This window comes from Coregonus clupeaformis, chromosome 20, assembly GCF_020615455.1.
Source record: "Coregonus clupeaformis isolate EN_2021a chromosome 20, ASM2061545v1, whole genome shotgun sequence".
Classification (NCBI taxonomy): Eukaryota; Metazoa; Chordata; class Actinopteri; order Salmoniformes; family Salmonidae; genus Coregonus; species Coregonus clupeaformis.
In genome coordinates, this window is record NC_059211.1 from 17,542,876 (window position 1) to 17,564,924 (window position 22,049).

At 45.3% G+C, this 22,049-nt stretch overlaps 2 protein-coding genes across 4 annotated transcripts in view; one reads left to right on the top strand and one right to left on the bottom strand.

The window, feature by feature from the left end:
- The window catches only part of tmem259 (transmembrane protein 259), a 17,858-nt gene extending 5,159 nt beyond the window's left edge, over positions 1-12,699 (top strand). The window contains exons 2-11 of one of the 3 annotated variants that reach the window (XM_041839817.2): positions 350-655; positions 3,129-3,240; positions 4,019-4,129; positions 5,766-5,888; positions 6,007-6,107; positions 7,895-7,952; positions 8,065-8,148; positions 8,276-8,408; positions 8,673-8,772; positions 9,414-12,699. In XM_041839817.2, coding sequence (XP_041695751.2) covers positions 350-655; positions 3,129-3,240; positions 4,019-4,129; positions 5,766-5,888; positions 6,007-6,107; positions 7,895-7,952; positions 8,065-8,148; positions 8,276-8,408; positions 8,673-8,772; positions 9,414-10,226 — 1,941 coding nt within the window. In that variant the 3' untranslated portion in view covers positions 10,227-12,699. Of the gene's footprint in view, positions 1-349; positions 656-3,128; positions 3,295-4,018; positions 4,130-5,765; positions 5,889-6,006; positions 6,108-7,894; positions 7,953-8,064; positions 8,149-8,275; positions 8,413-8,672; positions 8,773-9,413 lie in introns of those variants that run through there. The other 2 variants (XM_041839816.2, XM_041839818.2) reach the window with 2 other exon arrangements.
- Positions 12,700-12,880: 181 nt separating this feature from the next.
- The window catches only part of LOC121532926 (glutamate receptor ionotropic, NMDA 3B), a 118,930-nt gene continuing 109,761 nt past the window's right edge, over positions 12,881-22,049 (bottom strand). The window contains exons 6-9 of the mRNA XM_041838715.1: positions 21,191-21,342; positions 15,965-16,129; positions 15,172-15,242; positions 12,881-14,918 (exon numbers count right to left, since the gene is read on the bottom strand). Coding sequence (XP_041694649.1) covers positions 14,267-14,918; positions 15,172-15,242; positions 15,965-16,129; positions 21,191-21,342 — 1,040 coding nt within the window. The 3' untranslated portion in view covers positions 12,881-14,266. The remainder of the gene's footprint in view (positions 14,919-15,171; positions 15,243-15,964; positions 16,130-21,190; positions 21,343-22,049) is intronic.

Below are 22,049 nucleotides of genomic sequence, written 5' to 3' on the forward strand. Positions count from 1 at the left end.
CCTCACAATACGATATTATCACGATACTTAGGTGCCGATACGATATGTATTGCGATTCCCATGATCCTATATGTATTGCATTTCGATATTGCGATTTGCTATTCCAAACATATTGCTCCCTATATGTCTGCTGTAGAGAGACGAGAGGGCAAGAGAAAATTAGTTGAAAACAAAAGATTGAGAACAAGCTATAAGATGAAAAATACCAGACTTTTGGCGCAGGTACAGCTGACTAGCGCCAGCTAACACTACCTAGCAAATTATCTATATAATATTGTCCAAAATAATATTGCTAAACAATCTGTCATAATTGAATGCCCTCCACCCTCTCTCTCTCTTCCTCTACCAGGCCCTGTTTGTGCTCTTCATCCTGGCCTACATTCACATCGCCTTCTCCCGCTCGCCAATCAACTGCCTGGAGCACGTGCGGGAGAAGTGGCCGCGTGACGGCATCCTGCGCGTGGAGATCCAGCGCAACTCGTCGCGTGCGCCCATCTTCCTTCAGTTCTACGACAATGACGGCTTCCAGGGCCTGGTCAAGGAACCAGAGGGAGAGGGAGAAGGAGGGCTGGGTCTGGCCGCGCTGCACCACGAGGAGGAGGAGGAGGAGGAGGAGGAGATGACCCTGGAGATGTTTGACAACAGCTCTGTGAGGGTGAGGCGCTGCTACAGGGTTGCAGGGAGAGGGGTTGAGAGGAAGGCTAAAGGCAGAGACAGACCAATAATTCTGCTACCGAGTGTCCCTGACCAGAATAATGACCACGTAATGACCTTGCATTGTTCATGCCTTCAGAAAGTATTCACACCCCTTGACTTCTTCCACATTTTATTGTGTTACAGCCTGAATTCAAAATGGATTCAATACAAATAAAAAATCTCACCCATCTACACACTATCCCATAATGACGAAGTGAAAACATGTTTTTAGAAATGTTTGCAAATGTATTGAAAATATAATATAGGAATATCTCATTTACTTAAGTCTTCACACCCAAGTCAATACATGTTAGAATCACCTTCGCAGCGATTACAGCTGTGAGTCCATCCGAAGTGTAATAATACAGTGAGGGGAAAAAAGTATTTGATCCCCTGCTGATTTTGTACGTTTGCCCACTGACAAAGAAATGATCAGTCTATAATTTTAATGGTAGGTTTATTTGAACAGTGAGAGACAGAATAACAACAAAAAAATCCAGAAAAACGCATGTCAAAAATGTTATAAATTGATTTGTATTTTAATGAGGGAAATAAGTATTTGACCCCCTCTCAATCAGAAAGATTTCTGGCTCCCAGGTGTCTTTTATACAGGTAACGAGCTGAGATTAGGAGCACACTCTTAAAGGGAGTGCTCCTAATCTCAGCTTGTTACCTGTATAAAATACACCTGTCCACAGAAGCAATCAATCAATCAGATTCCAAACTCTCCACCATGGCCAAGACCAAAGAGCGCTCCAAGGATGTCAGGGACAAGATTGTAGACCTGCACAAGGCTGGAATGGGCTACAAGACCATCGCCAAGCAGCTTGGTTAGAAGGTGACAACAGTTGGTGCGATTATTCGCAAATGGAAGAAACACAAAATAACTCGTGGAGTTGCAATGATCATGAGAACGGTGAGGAATCAGCCCAGAACTACACAGGATGATCTTGTCAATGATCTCAAGGCAGCTGGGACCATAGTCACCAAGAAAACAGTTGGTAACACTACGCCGTGAAGGACTGAAATCCTGCAGCGCCCGCAAGGTCCACCTGCTCAAGAAAACACATATACAGGCCCGTCTGAAGTTTGACAATGAACATCTGAATGATTCAGAGGAGAACTGGGTGAAAGTGTTGTGGTCAGATGAGACCAAAATCGAGCTCTTTGGCATCAACTCAACTCGCCGTGTTTGGAGGAGGAGGAATGCTGCCTTTGACCCCAAGAACACCATCCCCACCGTCAAACATGGAGGTGGAAACATTATGCTTTGGGGGTGTTTTTCTGCTAAGGGGACAGGACAACTTCACCGTATCAAAGGGACGCTGGACGGGGCCATGTACCGTCAAATCTTGGGTGAGAACCTCCTTCCCTCAGCCAGGGCATTGAAAATGGGTCGTGGATGGGTATTCCAGCATGACAATGACCCAAAACACACAGCCAAGGCAACAAATGAGTGGCTCAAGAAGAAGCACATTAAGGTCCTGGAGTGGCCTAGCCAGTCTCCAGACCTTAATCCCATAGAACATCTGTGGAGGGAGCTGAAGGTTCGAGTTGCCAAACGTCAGCCTCGAAACCTTAATGACTTGGAGAAGATCTGCAAAGAGGAGTGGGACAAAAATCCCTCCTGTGATGTGTGCAAACCTGGTTGCCGACTACAAGAAACGTCTGACCTCTGTGATTGCAAACAAGGGTTTTGCCACCAAGTACTAAGTCATATTTTGCAGAGGGGTCAAATACTTATTTCCCTCATTAAAATGCAAATCATTTTATAACATTTTTGACATGCGTTTTTCTGGATTTTGTTGTTGTTATTCTGTCTTTCACTGTTCAAATAAACCTACCATTAAAATTATAGACTGATAATTTCTTTGTCTGTGGGCAAACGTACAAAATCAGCAGGGGATCAAATACTTTTTTCCCTCACTGTAACTTCACCATGCTCAAAGGGATATTCAATGTCTGCTTTTTTTTACCCATCTACCAATAGGTGCCCTTCTTTACGAGGCATTGGAAAACCTCCCTGTTCTTTGTGGTTGAATCTGTGTTTGAAATTCACTGCTCGACTGAGGGACCTTACAGATAATTGTATGTGTGGGGTACAGAGATGAGGTAGTCATTCAAAAATCATGTTAAACACTGTTATTGCACACTGAATGAGTCCATGCAAATTTGGACTCCTGAACTAATTAAGGCTTGCCATAACAAAGGGGTTGACTTTATTGACTCAAGACATTTCAGCTTTTAATTTGTAATTAATTTGTAAATATATCTAAAAACATATTTCCACTTTTGACATTATGGGGTATTGTGTGTAGGCCAGTGACACATCTCAATTGAATCCATTTTAAATTCACAACAAAATTAGCAAAAAGTCAAGGGGTGTGAATATTAAGTCTTTCTCTGTTTTCTTTTTCTCCTCACTTTGTCAGTTTGAGCTAGACATCGAGCCGCGGCTGAAGCCCTCGCTGAGTGGCATCGGCCTTGGGGGAGGGGGCCTCAACAACAGCCAGGACCTCTCCTTCAGCCAGTCGCCCACTAAAGGTATGCAGCCGCTGAGGGAGACAGTCTCCGAGATTGAGATGCTAACACGAGCAGGTAAACTCCCCCCCTGCCCTACCTACCTGAGATTCCTCAATCCTCTCCTCTCACCGCTTCTTTCTTTCTCTTCACCTCCTCCTTCTAGCTAGCTCCCTTATCGCCCCTTCCAGCCATCTTCTTGTCCTTGGTCACCCCCTTTCTGGCATGATTCCATTCCAAAAATGTGTTCCCTTGTCTTCTGCTCCTCAACGACTTCCTGCAGCTGTTGTTTTGAAGGATCAGACTGTTTGAATCAGACTGTGTGGCCATGATGCCATCGCATCTCCCGCAGTGGGCCCTGGCTGTGCCCAGACAAAGACTGTGTGTTGAGCTGACCTTTTGCAGCTCGCTCCAGCAGTAGCAGTCGAGAGCCAGGCTCCAGACTTTAGTTTAGGCCGTGTTTGTGTCGTGTCTGTGTGCCCTTGCATTGGTTTTAACAATTCTAAATGGCCTAAAAGTTTTTTTATGTGCTACGTATGCATGGTTTGTGTTTTATTGCTCTAAGTCTGACTCCTCCTTTCCTTAATTTGATTTTAATTAAGAGTTTTGTTAATGCGTTTCTGTCAATGTTTTGCCATTTTAGGTGGGCTCTAACTTTATAGTTGAAATATGAGTTGTTCTAATGCAAAGCAAGAGTGTGTGGGGTTGGTGGGTTGCTGTGTGTTTTCTGTGTTGGCGAGGTGTGGTAAGCTGCACTGCTTACCTGTGAGTGTGTTTCTCTCTCTGTGTGTGTTGTCTTCAGTGTGGCCTCAGGAGCAGTACATAGTGGAGTACTCTCTGGAGTACGGCTTCCTCCGCTTGTCCCAGACCACCCGGCAACGCCTCAACATCCCTGTCATGGTCGTCACGCTGGGTAAGCGGTTATAAAGCCTACTTATCACGGTCATAAGCATGACATAAAACATGATCGCCGATGTCATGAACGGTCTTAGCTAGATGAGCGGTGTTATTAAGCCAGTCCAACACTCATAAGCATGACATAGGTGTCATTAAACAGTCATGTCTGGGTAAGCTCTGTTACAAAGCCTACTATAAACACTCAAAAGCATGCCATAGCATGTGTCATTAACAGTGATAGGAACTAATGTTGCTAAAGTGATAGGAACTATGACCACTGACTTGCAAGTTAGCTTGCCAATGAGCAGTAGTTGGTTAGATCAGTAGTTACCAATGAGCAGTAGTTGGTTAGATCAGTAGTTACCAATGAGCAGTAGTTGGTTAGATCAGTAGTTACCAATGAGCAGTAGTTGGTTAGATCAGTAGTTACCAATGAGCAGTAGTTGGTTACATCAGTAGTTACCAATGAGCAGTAGTTGGTTAGATCAGTAGTTACCAATGAGCAGTAGTTGGTTAGATCAGTAGTTACCAATGAGCAGTAGTTGGTTAGATCAGTAGTTACCAATGAGCAGTAGTTGGTTAGATCCTTAGTTACCAATGAGCAGTAGTTGGTTAGATCAGTAGTTACCAATGTGCATGCTGATGTACTGTAGCAAGCACTCAACCTCGGGTGGCTAAGATGGACAGGAGCTAGCTGCTGACTTTTTTGATTATATCAGTATATGGGCCATAGGTCATATTGGCCAACACAATGGTGCTTTGTTAAGCACTCCTATTAACGAAACTCAAAGCTGAAGCGCTCTCAGACCACCCTTTGTTGAGCGCCCAACGGCAATCTTTGACATTAGCATTTTAGCAGACGCTCTTATCCAGAGCTTAAAGGCAAGCGCAATAAAAGTATCGCCAGCGAAACACTTCAAGATACAGTGAGGGGAAAAAAGTATTTGATCCCCTGCTGATTTTGTACGTTTGCCAACTGACAAAGAAATGATCAGTCTATAATTTTAATGGTAGGTTTATTTGAACAGTGAGAGACAGAATAACAACAAAACAATCAAGAAAAACGCATGTCACATTAAGGTCCTGGAGTGGCCTAGCCAGTCTCCAGACCTTAATCCCATAGAAAATCTGTGGAGGGAGCTGAAGGTTCGAGTTGCCAAACGTCAAGCTCGAAACCTTAATGACTTGGAGAAGATCTGCAAAGAGAAGTGGGACAAAATCCCTCCTGAGATGTGTGCAAACCTGGTGGCCAACTACAAGAAACGTCTGACATCTGTGATTGCCAACAAGGGTTTTGCCACCAAGTACTAAGTCATGTTTTGCAGAGGGGTCAAATACTTATTTCCCTCATTAAAATGCAAATCAATTTATAACATTTTTGACATGCGTTTTTCTGGATTTTGTTGTTGTTATTCTGTCTCACTGTTCAAATAAACCTACCATTAAAATTATAGACTGATCATGTCTTTGTCAGTGGGCAAACGTACAAAATCAGCAGGGGATCAAATACATTTCTCCCTCACTGTACGTAGTCAGCATAGTAGTCAGGCACACTAAAAAACCTGGTAGAAGTAGCACAGACAGTGTTTGAGGACAGGAGGTGCTGTCTGTGTGAGGCTGCGTATCCTAATCCTGCGTGTGTGTGCGCGCAGACCCCATGAAGGACCAGTGCTTTGGGGACACCTTTAGCCGCTTCCTCCTGGATGAGTTCCTGGGCTACGATGACATCCTGATGTCCAGCGTCAAGGCCCTGGCCGAGAACGAGGAGAATAAAGGTACATGGTGGAGAGGGATGGAGGTGTGTGTCAGTGTTTCTCCTGCATCAGTCTTTCCTTGGTGGTGTGCAATGCTGTGCGCGCGTCTGATCGGTGCTCTGTGTGTGTGTGTGAACAGGCTTCCTCAGGAACGTGGTGTCAGGGGAACACTACCGATTCGTCAGCATGTGGATGGCCCGTACCTCCTACCTGGCTGCCTTCGTCATCATGGTAATATTCGTAAGTATCAGTCTCCACACAAAAGTGTTAAAAATCCTACGTTTAAAACATCCCAAGTGTTCAATTTAGCCCACGAGAAGCCTTTATTTGGGTTCCTTCGTTTCACCAAAACAATTCAACATACACTACCGGTCAAAAGTTTCAGAACACCTACTCATTCAAGGGTTTTTCTTTATTTTTTTTTACTATTTTCTACATTGTAGAATAATAGTGAAGACATCAAAACTATGAAAGAACACATGGAATCATGTAGTAACCAAAAAAGTGTTAAACAAATCAAAATATATTTTAGATTATTCAAATGGCCACCCTTGCCTTGATGACAGCTTTGCACACTCTTGGCATTCTCTCAACCAGCTTCACCTGGAATGCTTTTCCAACAGTCTTGAAGGAGTTCCCACATTTGCTGAGCACTTGTTGGCTGCTTTTCCTTCACTCTGCGGTCCGACTCATCCCAAACCATCTCAATTTGGTTGAGGTCGGTGGATTGTGGAGGCCAAGTCATCTGATGCAGCACTCCATCACTCTCCTATACACAGCCTGGATAGTCCCACTAAGCCCAAGCCAGATGGGATGGCGTATCGCTGCAGAATGCTGTGGGAGCCATGCTGGTTAAATAAATCACAGACAGTGTCACCAGCAAAGCACCCCCACACCATAACACCACCTCCTCCATGCTTTACGGTGGGAAATACACATGCGGAGATCATCCGTTCATCCACACCGCGTCTCACAAAGACACGGCGGTTGGAACCAAAATCTCAAATATGGACTCCAGATCAAAGGACAGATTTCCACCGATCTAATGTCCATTGCTCGTGTTTCTTGGCCCAAGCAAGTCTCTTCTTCTTATTGGTGTTCATTTGCAGTGGTTTCTTTGCAGCAATTTGACCATTAAGGCCTGATTCACACAGTCTCCTCTGAACAGTTGATGTTGAGATGTGTCTGTTACTTGAACTCTGAAGCTTTTATTTGGGTTGCAATTTCTGAGGCTGGTAACTCTAATGAACTTATCCTCTGCAGCAGAGGTATCTCTGGGTCTTCCATTCCTGTGGCGGTCCTCATGAGAGCCAGTTACATCATAGCGCTTTATGGTTTTTGCGACTGCAAAAAAGTTCTTGAAATGTGCCGTATTGACTGACCTTCATGTCTTAAAGTAATGATGGACTGTCGTTTCTCTTTGCTTATTTGAGCTGTTCTTGCCATAATATGGACTTGGTCTTTTACCAAATAGGGCTATCTTCTGTATACCCTCCCTACCTTGTCACAACACAACTGATTGGCTCAAATGCATTAAGAAGGAAAGAAATTCCACAAATTAACTTTTAAGAAGGCACACCTGTTTATTGAAATGCATTCCAGGTGAGTACTTCATGAAGCTGGTTGAGAGAATGCCAAGAGTGTGCAAAGCTGCCATCAAGGCAAAGGGTGGCTATTTGTAGAATCTCAAATATAAAATATATTTTGAATTGTTTAACACTTTTTTTGGTTACTACATGATTCCATATGTGTTATTTCATAGTTTTGATGTCTTCACTATTATTCTACAATGTAGAAAATAGTAAACAAAATAAAGAAAAACCCTTGAATGAGTAGGTGTTCTGAAACTTTTGACCGGTAGTGTATTTTTAATGATAAATTAGCTGGTGCTAACTACACTCTGTGTTAGTCATGTAAAGAAGAAGGGTGAGATAAGCTTTTGTCTGTTTCCACAGAAATGAAAGAGGGAAAGTGAAAAGTAAGAACGAGGGATTCCATTGGATGTTTGTTTTTCTCTGTATCTGCAGACCCTGTCAGTGTCCATGCTGCTGCGCTACTCCCACCACCAGATCTTCGTCTTCATTGGTAAGAACACACACCCCTCTAGCAGTCTTGAAAGACAAACTCAGTGCCGCACATCTCTTTGGCCCTACGCCAAACTCTCTCAACTTTAACCCTTTCCTCTCCGTCTCACCAGTGGATCTGCTGCAGATGTTGGAGATGAACATGACCATCGCCTTCCCAGCAGCCCCTCTGCTCACCGTCATCCTGGCTCTCGTGGGTAAGAGTGTCTCGCCGTTTGAGCCGCCATATCTACAGTTAACTGCAACAAGCTGGGTCTTGGTATATATTTTTTTTGGTTTGAACAAATGAACAGTGGGTAAGTAGAAACTTTCCCTCTCTCCCAGGAATGGAGGCCATCATGTCGGAGTTCTTCAACGACACCACCACCGCCTTCTACATCATCCTCATCGTGTGGCTGGCTGACCAGTACGACGCCATCTGCTGCCACACCAACACCAGCAAACGTCATTGGCTGAGGTAAGCTGTGCATACCCTCCACTCTCTCATAAAATGAGTGACGGGTCGAGAGAAAGGGCCCCGGAACTATTTTGCGCATTTCTATGATTTCAGTTGAAATAATTTGCTTAGAGCTGCTTTTTCATCAGTCTCTCCACTAGCAAACAACTGATGACTTTGTCTCTCCAGTTCCAGGCATTCCTTCCATTCCACTGTCAGTCAGTCCAGTGTGATGCTGTTATTTTAGGCTACTCTCTAAGGAGGCTGTCTCTGTCTCTCCTGCAGGTTCTTTTATTTGTATCACTTTGCGTTCTACGCCTACCACTACCGCTTTAACGGCCAGTACAGCAGCCTGGCTCTGGTCACCTCCTGGCTCTTCATACAGGTGAGATACGGCAGAGAAGGAAAGGAAGGGATGGATGAAAAAAAGTAGTGGAAATGTTCAAATAAACTAGAGAAAAGACACACAATCCCAAACTGTAGTGTGATTTCAAAGTGTGTGTGTGTTTACTAGCCCACATACTCCTCCATCCTCCAGCGTTTTGAATACGAAACACTAGAGGCTTTGCCTTTGTTTCAAGAGGCCTACACACTTCATTTATTTAGTACAGAGCTGGAAAGTGCTTTATTATGTTATTGTGCTGTTAGACCGGTTTATCATTCTTTAAATGTTACGGTAAACTAAGAAAACAGAACTGAATTTATTTTAGTGAATAGCAATGAAAGTCATATTGGGTTAGTGGGTTTTTAAACCCAATTTAAAAAATTCCTGAATAAATCGATTTCTCTATAGTAATGACTGTGCATGATGCTAATGGTTTAGCCCTAAAAGATTAGCATCCTAGGCTACATTTTAGCCAATGTAGCGATTCGCCTGTGATTTTGAGATCAGACCACTGAAGTCATGCCAGCCACAGCTCTTGTTCGAGTTTGTAGCCCTCCTGCCTCTCTAGGCCCTGTTTCTAACTCCCATTACTTAAAAACAGACTTATGTTAACCCCTATACCACTCTTCTTCCCTCTATAGCACTCCATGATCTACTTCTTCCACCACTACGAGCTTCCGGCCATCCTGCAGCAGATCCGTATCCAGGAGTTGCTGCTGCAGAACCAGCAGGCGGGCCAGGGGGGCAACCAGACTGCCCTGCAGGACAACCTCAACAACAACACCACCACCGCTGCAGCTGGAGCAGCTCCAGCCCGGGGAGGGGTAGCCAATGGCCAGGTCCGACCGCCAGACGAGCCCCAGGCTTCTTCGGCGGCCCAGGCCCAAGGTACAGCGACCCAGGCTTCCCAGTCTAACAGCCTGGCTGGCAGCGCCACGTCAGAAGGGGCCGGAGGAGAGTTGACGATGACGACGGAGCTGGACTGGATGGCGGAGACGGCGGCCATCATCACGGAGGCCTTGTCCTCCTCCTTGGCCCCCCAGCTGGAGGGGTCTTTGCTGGAGAGCACGGAAGGGGGGTTGCTGGGGGAGGTGGGGGGGGTCATGGTTTCTGAGGCAGGCCTCAGCGTGGTGGCGGAGATTCGAATGGGGGGAGGTGGTGGAGGAGGAGAGGGCACAGATGGCGCCAGTCCCAGTTTGGCTGCAGTGGAAATCAAAACCATAGGGGCCTGCAGTGCAGCGGGCTCAGGCCCGCCTCTTCCTCCCTCTCCTCCAATGGGAGGACTTCAGGAAGCAGAGACTAGCCTCTCTAGTGTCAGTCCCTCCCTTCTTCCTCCTCCTTCTCCACACACAGACTGCAGTAGGGCAGGGGCTGGGGAGCCAGAAAGCCCTGGGCAGAGCCCCACAGACTGGGAGCCCAAGACAGAGGAACCCCCCAGCCCCACTCCATCCTGAGCCCCCCTTCTCCAACTCACTCACATACACACATGCTACCACACGCAGAGGCATCATGTCTTCTTCTCCCCCCTCAATTCCTCTTTCCGACACCGCAAGATGGCCGCCGTGGCTTTATTACTGTAATCTCATTCTTATGACAGCAAGGAGAAGAGAGGGATGGAAAGCTGAGAAAAGGAGAAGGTGCCCCCCTCCACTCTCCTCTAGGATCTCTGCTACGGAAATGTTTTGTTTAGCTTTTAGTTTCCCCATCCTTAGTGGGACAGTGAATTTTTCCATCCGTCGCAGAGTTTTCTCTCGAATTATGTGTCAGACACACCAACTTTGCTGCAAAGGTGTGGAATCGTTCGGGAAAGGCTACCGTGACATTTTGCCATGTGATTTATTTTTATTTTTTATGATTGAGAATTGATTTGTAAAATAGAGAGGCGGCAATCCTATTGCATTGATGTACAATTCCTTAAAGGATGTTTCTGTTGGTTAGGAGGTGTCTTGACGGGCTTTGGAAATGGCAGTGTACCGTATGCGTTTTCTTTTGAGAGCGCAGTGGACTACCATACCAGTCATCACAAGGCTGCAACACATATTGACTCTTATCCTAGTCATTCATTCCATCTGGTCCTCGAACCCAGAAGAAAAAAAAAGAATACAACCTAGAGTTTCTGAGTTGCTCTAGTGTCCGAGTTGGTCATTTGTCTTTCAGAATGGTAAAACATAGGCTAGTAACGTTGGAGGTTGTAGTCGTAACTGGCAACCGGCTCCACAAGTTAGCGCTAGCCCCGAGTGGAGCATCATGGGAAATGGAGTTTACATCCACTGTTCTGATTGTTAAGTAGACCTGCTTGCTCTTGCTCAGATTTTTTTCCCAGTCCACTTCTCTTACGACGATTGGTAGTTGGCAGTTGCTCCCTGTACTTCTTGAGCTGAAGAAGAGCCGCCATCGCTGCGGTTTCTCTCATCTTAACCCCTTTTGAGTGAAACTGCATCATTGCTCCCCCCGGGAGCATTTCTGTGTACTGTCTGGAGACTAGGCCCATTCTCTCATCACCATGTTTTGTGTTTGTCTTTCAAATTAGAATCGCTTCACTAGTCATGTGCAAATGAAACAGAATCAACTTGAAGGCTCGACCGTTGCCTTAAACACCTGTTTCATGGTCTTCAAACTAATTTCAGTCAATATTTGTCCCCATGGCCCCTTAGACTGTATTCCAAAAGAGGAGCATGTGACTGTAAGAAAGAAATACGCTTTATCACAAGGAAGTTTTATGGTTCCTGGCGTCAGCTGACTGAGGCCCACTCCAAGCTCCTATAAAACACAGATCTTTGCCCCAGACTGGCACAAGACAATACCAGGCGATATTGAACAGCTTCAGGGTAAAGTCATTGTACCCAGCCAACCCATCTGCATCTCAATGTGTCATTGAGATCTACCATTCAGCTGCCCAACTGGATAGTTGTGACAATAAGGCATATATTGGACCCTGGGGGCATTTAATTTGGAAAAATTATATTTCAAATTAATATTTCATATTTCATACATTTTCTTGTTTCAAAACCTCCAGAAGATGATAAAGCTGCACTACCTTGATAACCTTACCAGACTATTATAGTCACTGCTATATAACTACTCAGAAGGCTTGTAAAATGCTACTGTGATGCTAGTTGTATTTGCTAGGGTCTAAAGACAAAACGTTGTTTTCCTTTACCTGTAATCAGATGGACCTGACATGCATCATGCTTCCCCTTTCTGGAACTAGTGAACACGGTACTAACATGGACAGGGCATAATACAAGTTGAGAGGTTTTGACATTGTAACAGTAGTCAATAATGACAGGTGTGTTCGATGTCTTCGTCCTCAGCTGTTTGAACTGAGAACAATTTCCTGACCAGAGAGCTTTATTTTGATGATACCTTATATGATTCCAAATGAGATATTAGTGCAAGTTGAGATTCCCTTGGTGGCCTCATATCAGAGGAAAATTGGTTATATTTCAACAGAATGACGATAATCAAGGGACATTTTCGTAAAATATAATTGTTAAGAGTTCTATTGAGATACGAGGGGCTAGAATAATTTCTGCTCAGTGAGTTGGGTGGAGATGTAGTCAAGGCTATGCAATGGGCAGGACAGAGGACGTGGTTATGGGATGAAAAGGTTGTCCAAATTGTGCAATATGACAAGTCGGTTTAAAGATGTCTTTTGAGTTCATTCTAGGGGAAGCTATTACTGATATGACAAAAATATGCTCCATCAATGAGGTTTTTAATGATCAGTTTCTTTATCTGTGCCTATATTCCGGTCTGAGAGAAAGCGGGATGATTGTAGCCTTGCAAAAGTTGCTATCCATTTGTAGTTCATTTTAGACAATGTTAAATGAATCCTTCGATCTGTGATGGACTAGATTCCTCATTCAAATGTATTTAACTGTTCAGTAAAACAAGTGCAGTAGAAACATTCTTTGCACAAATTGCCGTTGGTGTGGTTATTTCTGTTTGTGTGTCCTGGTATTGGTCATGGGAATCCTAGACAAAGTATGTTGTCCACCACAATATATATATATATATATTTTTTACCTTTTATTTATCTAGGAAGTCCCATTGAGGTCAGGAGACCTCCCTTGTAAAATCAAATCACATTTTATTGGTCACATAAAATAGGAACTTCCTGGGTATTGTACGTTGACATTCCAAATACTGTCACATGGATGTCATGTCACATCCATATTTGGAGCATGTTTATGGGGACACCCCTGATTGACAAAAAGGATCCTATATCATAAAGGAGAAATTACACCCTGTTTAAATGTGAATACATGTTTAGAAAGAGTTCATGTGTATAGAGTTCGCCAGCTTGTAGTCCTAAAAACCGGTAATGAGTTGCCTCTGGTTCAGTCAGCTGTTCCTATGGGGAAAGAATAAGGTTGTGATAAATGCAGAAAATAAGGTTAACGCAGGCTTAGATCTTTGTTCTGACGTTTTGTTCTGAGATAATCCGTCAGTCAACATGACCTTTATGGATTATGAAGCCTTTTATGTGCTTTTTGATTGCATAAATTCTTAAAAATTCACAAAGTGATTCTCATAGAACAAAACGTATAAGATCTCCTAAGCCTGCGTTTACCAGGGAAAAACCCTACAAAAACTCAATTTTCCCATAGGCTTTTTCAACCAACCATGCCTACAAAAAGACGCCAGTACTATTGCTCTCTATACACTGCCAGACATTAAACAGGCCTACTACCTGTTATTCTATCACTGAAATACTCCAGCATTTCTATGAGGTTAAACACCCCAATTTCCCCATCAGTACCTGAAAGGTAAAAATACAGACCACACAAAGTACACTTGACAAGGATTCACATTTCAACCTTATTCACAACCAACACTTCCATCAGACTTTATTCTTGAAAAACATGTTAATCAAGGCCAGTGAACAATATTCGATTTGGATCTCAAAGGAAATAAACAAAACATAAACACACCACTCCTGATTCCTCGGCAGAGTCTGTGGACTCCACATAGCACAGATTGTTTCAGGTTGCTGTCACGTTAATAAAATTCAGTTACCCCCACACCGTTTATGAGCCCCACCACTAAAATCAACAGGCTGGAAAAAGGTTGCGGGTGGGTGGCAGCCATTTTGGGTCCTGTGGCAGAGGAGAGAGAGCGCTAGAAAGTCAATGGCTCAGTTCACAGAACAGATGCAGCGCCAGTGGGGCTCGGTTATGGGGGCATGCTGGTACGATATACTGTATTCAAGTAGGCCTGAGGTTGCACACACATTTTACCAGCCATATGAGGCAGTTGGGCACCGGAGAGCACAAGGAATTCTCAGTGCCCTGGAAGCTCTTTCATCTATCACCCAGTAGCAAAATGTTGAAAGGTTGGTGTCCAGGGAAAGAGCTCCCATGCTACGGCATCGGGCTCAAAGGAAGAGGATACATCCAAACCAAGGGAATCCAGCTGCTTTCAACAAACCCCTCCCCTTTTAACCCCTTACTACAACATTGGTTGGTCTGTGTCCAAACACTAGGGGACATCACCTCTTCTCGTTGGTGTGTCTGGCAGGGGCTGTGCAGACTGTGGGCAGGGCCTTGAGGACAGGGTCTGTCGTGGTGGCACATCGGGTGGAGGGGAGGGACGAGGTGGTTTTGGTGGAGGTGGGGAGGGATGCAGCAGCTAAAACCACGGGGGGCGTTCCTGGCACTATATGTGCAGAGCAGGCGGCCTTCTCCTTGGCCAGAGAAGTCTGCAGCTCAGCCCTCCTGGCCAGAGCCATCCTTAGCTGATCCCGGATCAGGTCGATCTTCTCCTGTAGCTCTTGTAGCTCCCCTGGCCTTGGAGGAACGCCCGAGGAGGAAGATGAAGAAGGGATGGATGAAGAAGAGGAGGAGGGGAGGGAGAGCACCAGGCTGGCAAAGGAAGTCCCGAAGCCTCCATTCGCGCAGACACGTGTTGCCTGGTTAGCCCCGGGGGTAGCTTCCCCCCCTCTCCCCCCTTCAGGCTTGGCCATGGTCCGGGCTAGAAGGCGGCGGCTGTTGAGGGTCTCCAGGTTGAAGTGGACGCGCTTGTTGTCCTTAGCGGCTGCAGCGGCGGCGTCCCTGCTGTTCTCGTTGTTCCACTTGGCCGATGTCCCGGAGAGAGGGGGGTCAGGGGGAGGCTGGGGCTGCTGATTCTTCTGGATGCTGCAGCTACTGGGAGATAAAAGGCTTGTGTCAGTAAAAAAAGAAAGACACTGGTCTGGTGCGAAATCAACCCCTACCAGTGTGTTAGCTTGCTTTAAATCTGTATCTCAGTAATACAACTGCCTCCTCTCCTTTCCCTCATTACCACTGATGGGTAAAAGGGCCATATTGATTCTACTTGTCATATCACTGATCATGGAGGAAAGGACAAGGAACGTAAAAAAAAAAAATGTCTCCATAATGGCAGCCATTTTGTCACCTTTTCTCTGTGTTGGTGCCCTGCTTCTTCTTCACGTCCTCATAGGTCTGGTTCAGGGCTCGGTGGATTTTCTGCAGAATAAATGGGGCTATAGTTACACTGACAGGCAAGGGATATGGGTGGGGGGAGGGAGGGAGAAAAGCTCCACACTGTTTTATTCAAAACGTGCAGAATCGACACCATCTTAGAAATTGTAATTACTTTCCCCCTCTCGTTAATAATCCTCCATTGGGGAAGGAGCTTAGGAGACCTCCGGGTACTTAAGCCAGGCAGATTTGAATTGTCAGTACTCAACTTGGACTGGGTTTCCCAAATAGTGGCTCTCTAAGTCAACAGCAGGTGGCGGTGTTGCCTTTATGTTTTCAAATGACAGCCAAGGTGATATACAGTCCCAATGACAGTCTTTATCCAAGAGCATGAGAAACCTACACCATAAACAACCTTTAACAAGCAATAACGGCTTGTTAATATTGAATTCACGGCGGATATGTGACGTTTAAGTGCTTTTAGATATAGAGTTCGTAAAACATATGCCAGGGAGAGCAAAAAAAGAGCACTTTAAAAAGGCCAATGAAAGAAACTATGAAAAAGTCTGAAGCCTGAGGCAGAAACAGGAGGAGGGTTCTTAAGGCACTGGCTTACTGTGAAAGGATATTGTATTGATACAGACATGCTGTCATTTAAACACACACTTTCTCTGTTTTTTTCTCTTGCAAACACACGTACATGCACACACACACACACACACACACTCTCCTTTGGTTCACTCACACACTCCCTCCCTCCATCTCACCTGGCTGGTGTGGAGCCAGTACTTGTACTTTTGTCGTCGTCGGATGCGGGGCAGGACCATGTGGTAGAAGGCGTGCTCCCCAGCCAGGGTGAGCAGCGATGTGGCCACTCCCACACACAGCAGCACAAACAGCCCTGAAAAGTGACGGATGCCCATCTGGAGAGTCTGTGGATGTGGGGGAAGGGGACAGTTCAGTTACTTGGACAGGGTTAATACACGTAACACAGGGGTTAACAATATAGTCAATTGTTTGTCAACCTCCGGTCCATGGACTGGAGCCAGTCCTTGGAATGATGCTGATCGGTCCCTGAGAACCTTGTCATTAGATCTCAATCTAATGGATAATGAGCATCATTTCAGGTCTCAAATATTTTTCGGTCCTGTATGGCTCAGTTGGTAGAGCATGGCGCTTGCAATGCCAGGGTTGTGGGTTCGATTCCAGGGGCCACCCATTCATAAAATGTATGCACATATGACTAAGTCGCTTTGGATAAAAGCGAAATGGCATATATATTATTCTGCACTGACACTCCCTGTTTTCGCCTCTAGGGGGCAGTTTCTATTCATCTTGATTCAGACAGAGATTGTCCATAGACATGCAGTTATTTTGACATCAAGAGGCATCTGTCGGCCCCTAGAGTGGCCTGGAGGGGTCCTGCGTAGGAGAACTAAATAGAATGTAGAAAGCATGGCGGCTAGGGCTATTACGATGATCGTAATACCGCTACACCGGCGGTCATGATCCATTAAGTCACGGTACCTACCCACTGGGCACACACTAGTTGAATCAACGTTGTTTCAACATAATTTCAATAAAATTACGTTGAACCAACGTGGAATAGACGTTGAATTGACGGCTGTGCCCAGTTGGTAGGCCTCTCCAGAATTGCGCTCCGCAAATGAATGGCATTGATGGTCGTTAGTAGCCTACCAAACTTGCTAACGGCCCTCAAGTTGCTAATGGCCTGTTACTCAGCGCTCTATTGTCCCTCTAATCACTCTGACATCAATGCAAATCAAATCGAAAATCAAATCTAACACTTCATGATTGAATTTGAATATCCCCTGTCGCGCAGCGAGAGCCAGGTCCTCAAACAGCTTTTTGATGCGTGGAATGAACTAAGTGTTCCTATAAGCCCAGTCATTGTGTAACATTTCTATAGGCTATGCAATCGCGTGTGAAAACAGAGTTTGATGGGGTCTATTAAAAAGAGGAGGATCCCAGCTTTCACTCACTGAAATAGATGATGCTGTGTTCCCATTAGAGACCTGAGCAGTGAGCCCACTGAGCAACACATGCCTGATCTCTGTCCCATGAAGGTTTCCAACCTCCATGCCATGGGCTGCCTTCGGGAATATTCTTATTGATCTGTTTCCTGATATTCTATTTGGTTCTAGTTTATTCTACTTTGTGTTCTCATTGTATTTCTATAAGCCTACACTTCTATTCTACTCTGCTCTATTTTACCCTGTATGATTAGTTTCTACCCTGTGGGCTGCTGCAGAGGCCCCTTTTGAATTGCAGCAGTGCTTAGAGGGCATTTAGCCTAATAGCCAATTTATGCTTGATCTGAAAATGTGGTCGGAGGCGCTGTATGGGGGGTGTGACGCAATTGCGGAGCCTCCGGAGGCATGCAGAGGCCAAATCGAGCTCTGTACCGCATCGCTGTGCGCCTCCCAAATGTTTTAACAATGCGGAGGGCTCCGTATAGCTCCGCATTGACATGATCGGTTGACGCTAGGTGGGGGCGGGAGGTCCTGTATAAACACAAACTCACTTCCTTGACAACTTCCTTCACAACAGCTCTACTCAACAGCTCTGCGCTGCTCCACGAAGCAAAACAAAATATGAATGCCCTGCAGAGGCCCTATCACTGTAAATGCTGCACGGCCAATGCAGACCTCGGATTGACCATGCAGCGCCTTTTAGTTAGGACAATGTGTGCTTGAGACAGTGTGTGCTTGAGACGCGCAGTGAGCATCCTGTCTGAGTATACTTATGGTGGGCCTGCCTGCCAGCCCATACAGCAATACAATACAGTCGTTTTATGGTACAGTACACCTCCATAGTTTTATATTACAGTACATCTAGCCTGTTAAGGTCTAACAACATGAGTTGTTGGGGATGTGCTGTATATATACAGTATACGCTGAGTATACCAAACATTAGGAATACCTTCCTAATATTGAGTTGCACCTCCCACTTTTGCCCTCAGAACAGTCTCAATTCTTTGGGGCATAGACTCTACAAGGTGTCGAAAGCGTCCACATGGATGTTGGCCCATGTTGACTCCAATGCTTCCCACAGTTGTGTCAAGTTGGCTGGATGTCCTTTGGGTGGTGGACCATTCTTGATACATGATCATAGCTTTCACCTCGATTTACCTGGTCAGTCTATCATGGAAAGAGCAGGTGTTCTTAATGTTTTGTATGCTCAGTGTTTATGTAGCTGCATTGTCCAACACTGTTTGACACTTTCCCGAAAAGGAGAGAAAACCTTTCAGAGGAAATGTTCTAAACCGAATGCCGACCTCCTGCCTCTCACTCTGATCGTATCTGTAGAGGTTTGGACGTAGGTGTGAGAGAGGGAGAGAAAGAGGGAGAGAGGGAGGGAGGAAGAGATTGACAAAGGGAGAGGTAGACGATGGCAGGCTTGTTTCAGAAGTGCTGACACAGTGAACCCCAGGGGTGCAGTCAAGGCCCACCTCATCCCTCCTTCCATCCCTCCTTCCATCTCTCCCGCCATCCTTCACTCCGTCCCTCCTCCCATTTCATTCTGGGACTCGGCCAAGAAAGGGAGCTGCCAGCCTCAGCCTCGTGCCACTCTGCTCCCTCTTTCTCATTCTCTCTCTCTACCACTCTGCTCCCTTTCTTTCTTTCTCTCTCCCTCCACCTCACCATTATAGATCTCTCCCTCTTCTTCTTACCCACTTCATTCACTCCCTCTCCCCCATCCATCGGTCTCTCCTGCCCCTCTCTCCCCCATCCTTCTCTCTCCCTCCCCCTCTCCACTCTACCTTCTCCCTCCATCCTTCTCCCTCCCTCTCCCTCTCCCTGATCCAGTAGTGTTTGGTATGCAGGGGGAATGACTCATCCTATTAGCACTTAGGGCCCGAGTATGGATGGTGTTAGCCTGTCGACTGTGTTTAAGAGTGGACCCGTCCTCCGCCATATTGTTTCTGGGCAGCCGTAGCTCATCTCCCCCCTGTTCCCCTCCCCACTCCCCTGTCCCTCAGCCTTCCCCCTCCGAATCCGTGTGAGCAGAAGGATTTGGAATGGAAATTAGGAATAATGCAGGCCATGGTAATGCTCTACCTCCTTCAAATTATAGTAAAATAGTGAAACTGTGAAACGCATTAAACTGTAAAATATATAAATAAAACTGTGAAAGATGAAACTGTGAAAGATATAGATGAAACTGTGAAAGATGAAACTATGAAAGAAGAAACTGTGAAAGATATAAATTAAACTGTGAAAGATGAAACTGGGAAAGACCTAAATTAAACTGTGAAAGATGAAACTGCGAAGGATATAGAGAAACTGAAAGATATAGCCTAGATGTGTGGTTTGTAGGGTGGTTTTTCTACTGAGTTTCTTACATTGATCCAAGGCAGCTTGAAAATGACAGTCTGCCATGTGATTCTGTCAAAAGCGTATATTTTTACATTCCCAAATATAAATTTGAGCATCTTTTGAGGGGTCGACATGGCCAGGTACACGACGACAAAAAAAATACATCAAAACGTATGACATCACAGTTCAAAGGAGTGTCACCAGGGGCAAATCAATAAGAAAAGGGGAACAACCAAAAATCTTTCCTTAGCCGTGCTAACAGAATAAACGTTATTGTCAGTCGTGTCGTGTGCAGCTCAGTCGAGACGAACGGGAGATGTTGCGATGTGGGAAACATCCGTGTTCTACCATCCATCCCTCAGTCACTCCCCAAAGTTCGGATGATAATTTGATAATTAGGTAATGACAAGACTGGGAATTACTTTGATGTTTCTGCACAGATGGCTAGGATCACTGCTCGTCTCGCTCTAGCACCGTTTTCCCCATCCTGAACTCGCACACCGGCAGGCATGCGCATGCAGGTACGCACGCAAATACACACAACCTCACAGTCATACATAACCTTACAGTCACACACACACTGCCTCTCTCTCCACACACTCTCTCTTCAATGGGTCTGTGAAGACCACAAATCAGTGCTAGCTGATGTGGTGTTGGTATTAGAAAAGCAATCCCAGAGTCCTCAGTTGCTGTCTGTCTGTCTGGGGAACGGGAAGAAATAGGTAAACAGCCCCCATCGTCATGCTGATGGGACCAGATGGTTGCCCCAGTAACAGGGCAGCAACAATAATAACACTAGCTTAATATGATTCAAACAACCAGTTAATGAGTCAGTAACAGCCAATAATGTATATAAACACATGTCTATACTAAGAAAGCCATTGGGCCAGGGCAGTTATACCAGCTAAGTAAGTAAGCAGCCTTGCTGAGCAATCCGGAACGGCTAAGTAGCCTTGTGCAAGCAGTAACAGCTCATAGGAGCAAGAGCCTATCTCCTGTTTCTGTAGCGTGAGGCAGCTTGATGTACAAGTACACCCCCTGAACAGGACACTAGTCTATCGCAGGGCCTTACCCCCATATATCTACTTAATGCTAAGTGCCAAGCAGAGACGCATTGGGTCCCATTTCTACAGTCTTTGGTATGACTCGGCTGGGAATCAAACTCCCAACCTTCCAATCTCAGGGCGGACACTCTAACCACAAGGTGTGAGTTGGTGTACTATACTAGCTAAGAGCATGAGGTTAAAGGATACATTTAGGATGACACACAATCCTGAGAGGATATCATAGACACACACAGAGGTCGAATCTAGCAATCAATATTTTCCCTAAACATCTGACACTGATGGATTCCAGACCGTCTGAGGAATGTCTGCAACCCAGACTTGCATAGCTCTTAGAATGCATGCCCAATACATTGCTTCATTCAAGTGGTATGCTAGTGTGGATCTTAGAACAGAGCCAAACATCCAGTTTGACATGTCCAGATGTATCAGAATGGCCAAACCCAATGTCCATCAACTGTCTGCAACCTATGTGAAGTGCCTACAGGGGGCGCCACTCCGCCACACCCACACTAGCCTGGTCCCTGATCTGCCGGTGCTGTCTGCACAAACAGATCTGGGCCCAGGCCACAGACAGACAGACACTCACCTCGGTGACGGCAAAAACCCTCTTCCCACAGGGCACCACCTTGTACCACTTGTCGTGCAGCATGTCCATGTAGCCGTCTGACTTGTAGCGACTGATGAACTCTGACACATTGTTGGTCAGAGGGGAGTTCTGCGGTAGGCCTATTCCATAGCCTGGGGGGATAGAGGAAAAAAGTATAGGACAATGGGTGTAGTAGTTTATAGAAATTCATGGAATTAAAATAACTACTACAAGCTTAGCAAAAAGGGTTCTTCGTTTGTCCCCATAGCAGAACCATTTTTGGTTCCAGGTAGAACACTTTGGCAGAGAAAAAGGGTCTACTTAGAACCTGTTAGTGGTGAAAAGGTTCCACGTAGAACTTTGTATGTGAAAAAAGTTATTTTTCAGAGGGTTCTCCTTTATGGTTCTAGGTAGCACCTTCTTTTCTAAGAGTATAGATTCGATTATTAGATTATTTCTATGGTTTAATTATATTTTTTACAGGTGATCCCATTGAGATGAAAAGTATCTTTTACAAAGGAGAACTGTCCTGTGAAGGCAGCAGTCAACCATTTGTTACACACCATACCATACATAAAAGTAGGCACAGTAGGCAATGGCAGGATATCATTAGATGCGAACAAATGAAAAACAATACAAGAGGGTGGTTTAGGAGGTAAACAACATGTTTACAATGTAAGCATGTAAAGATGTTAATGTTGTAGTGCGTCCCCTTCTATACCACAAGTCACATGGCTTTGCAATCTGGATAGAAACAGTGACACTGACGTCTCATATCTGCAAAATAAACAGACTTTATTTTGGCAGTATTTCTTTTTTCTCCATTCCACATAAAATGCCCTAACTGCTTTAAAGAGTT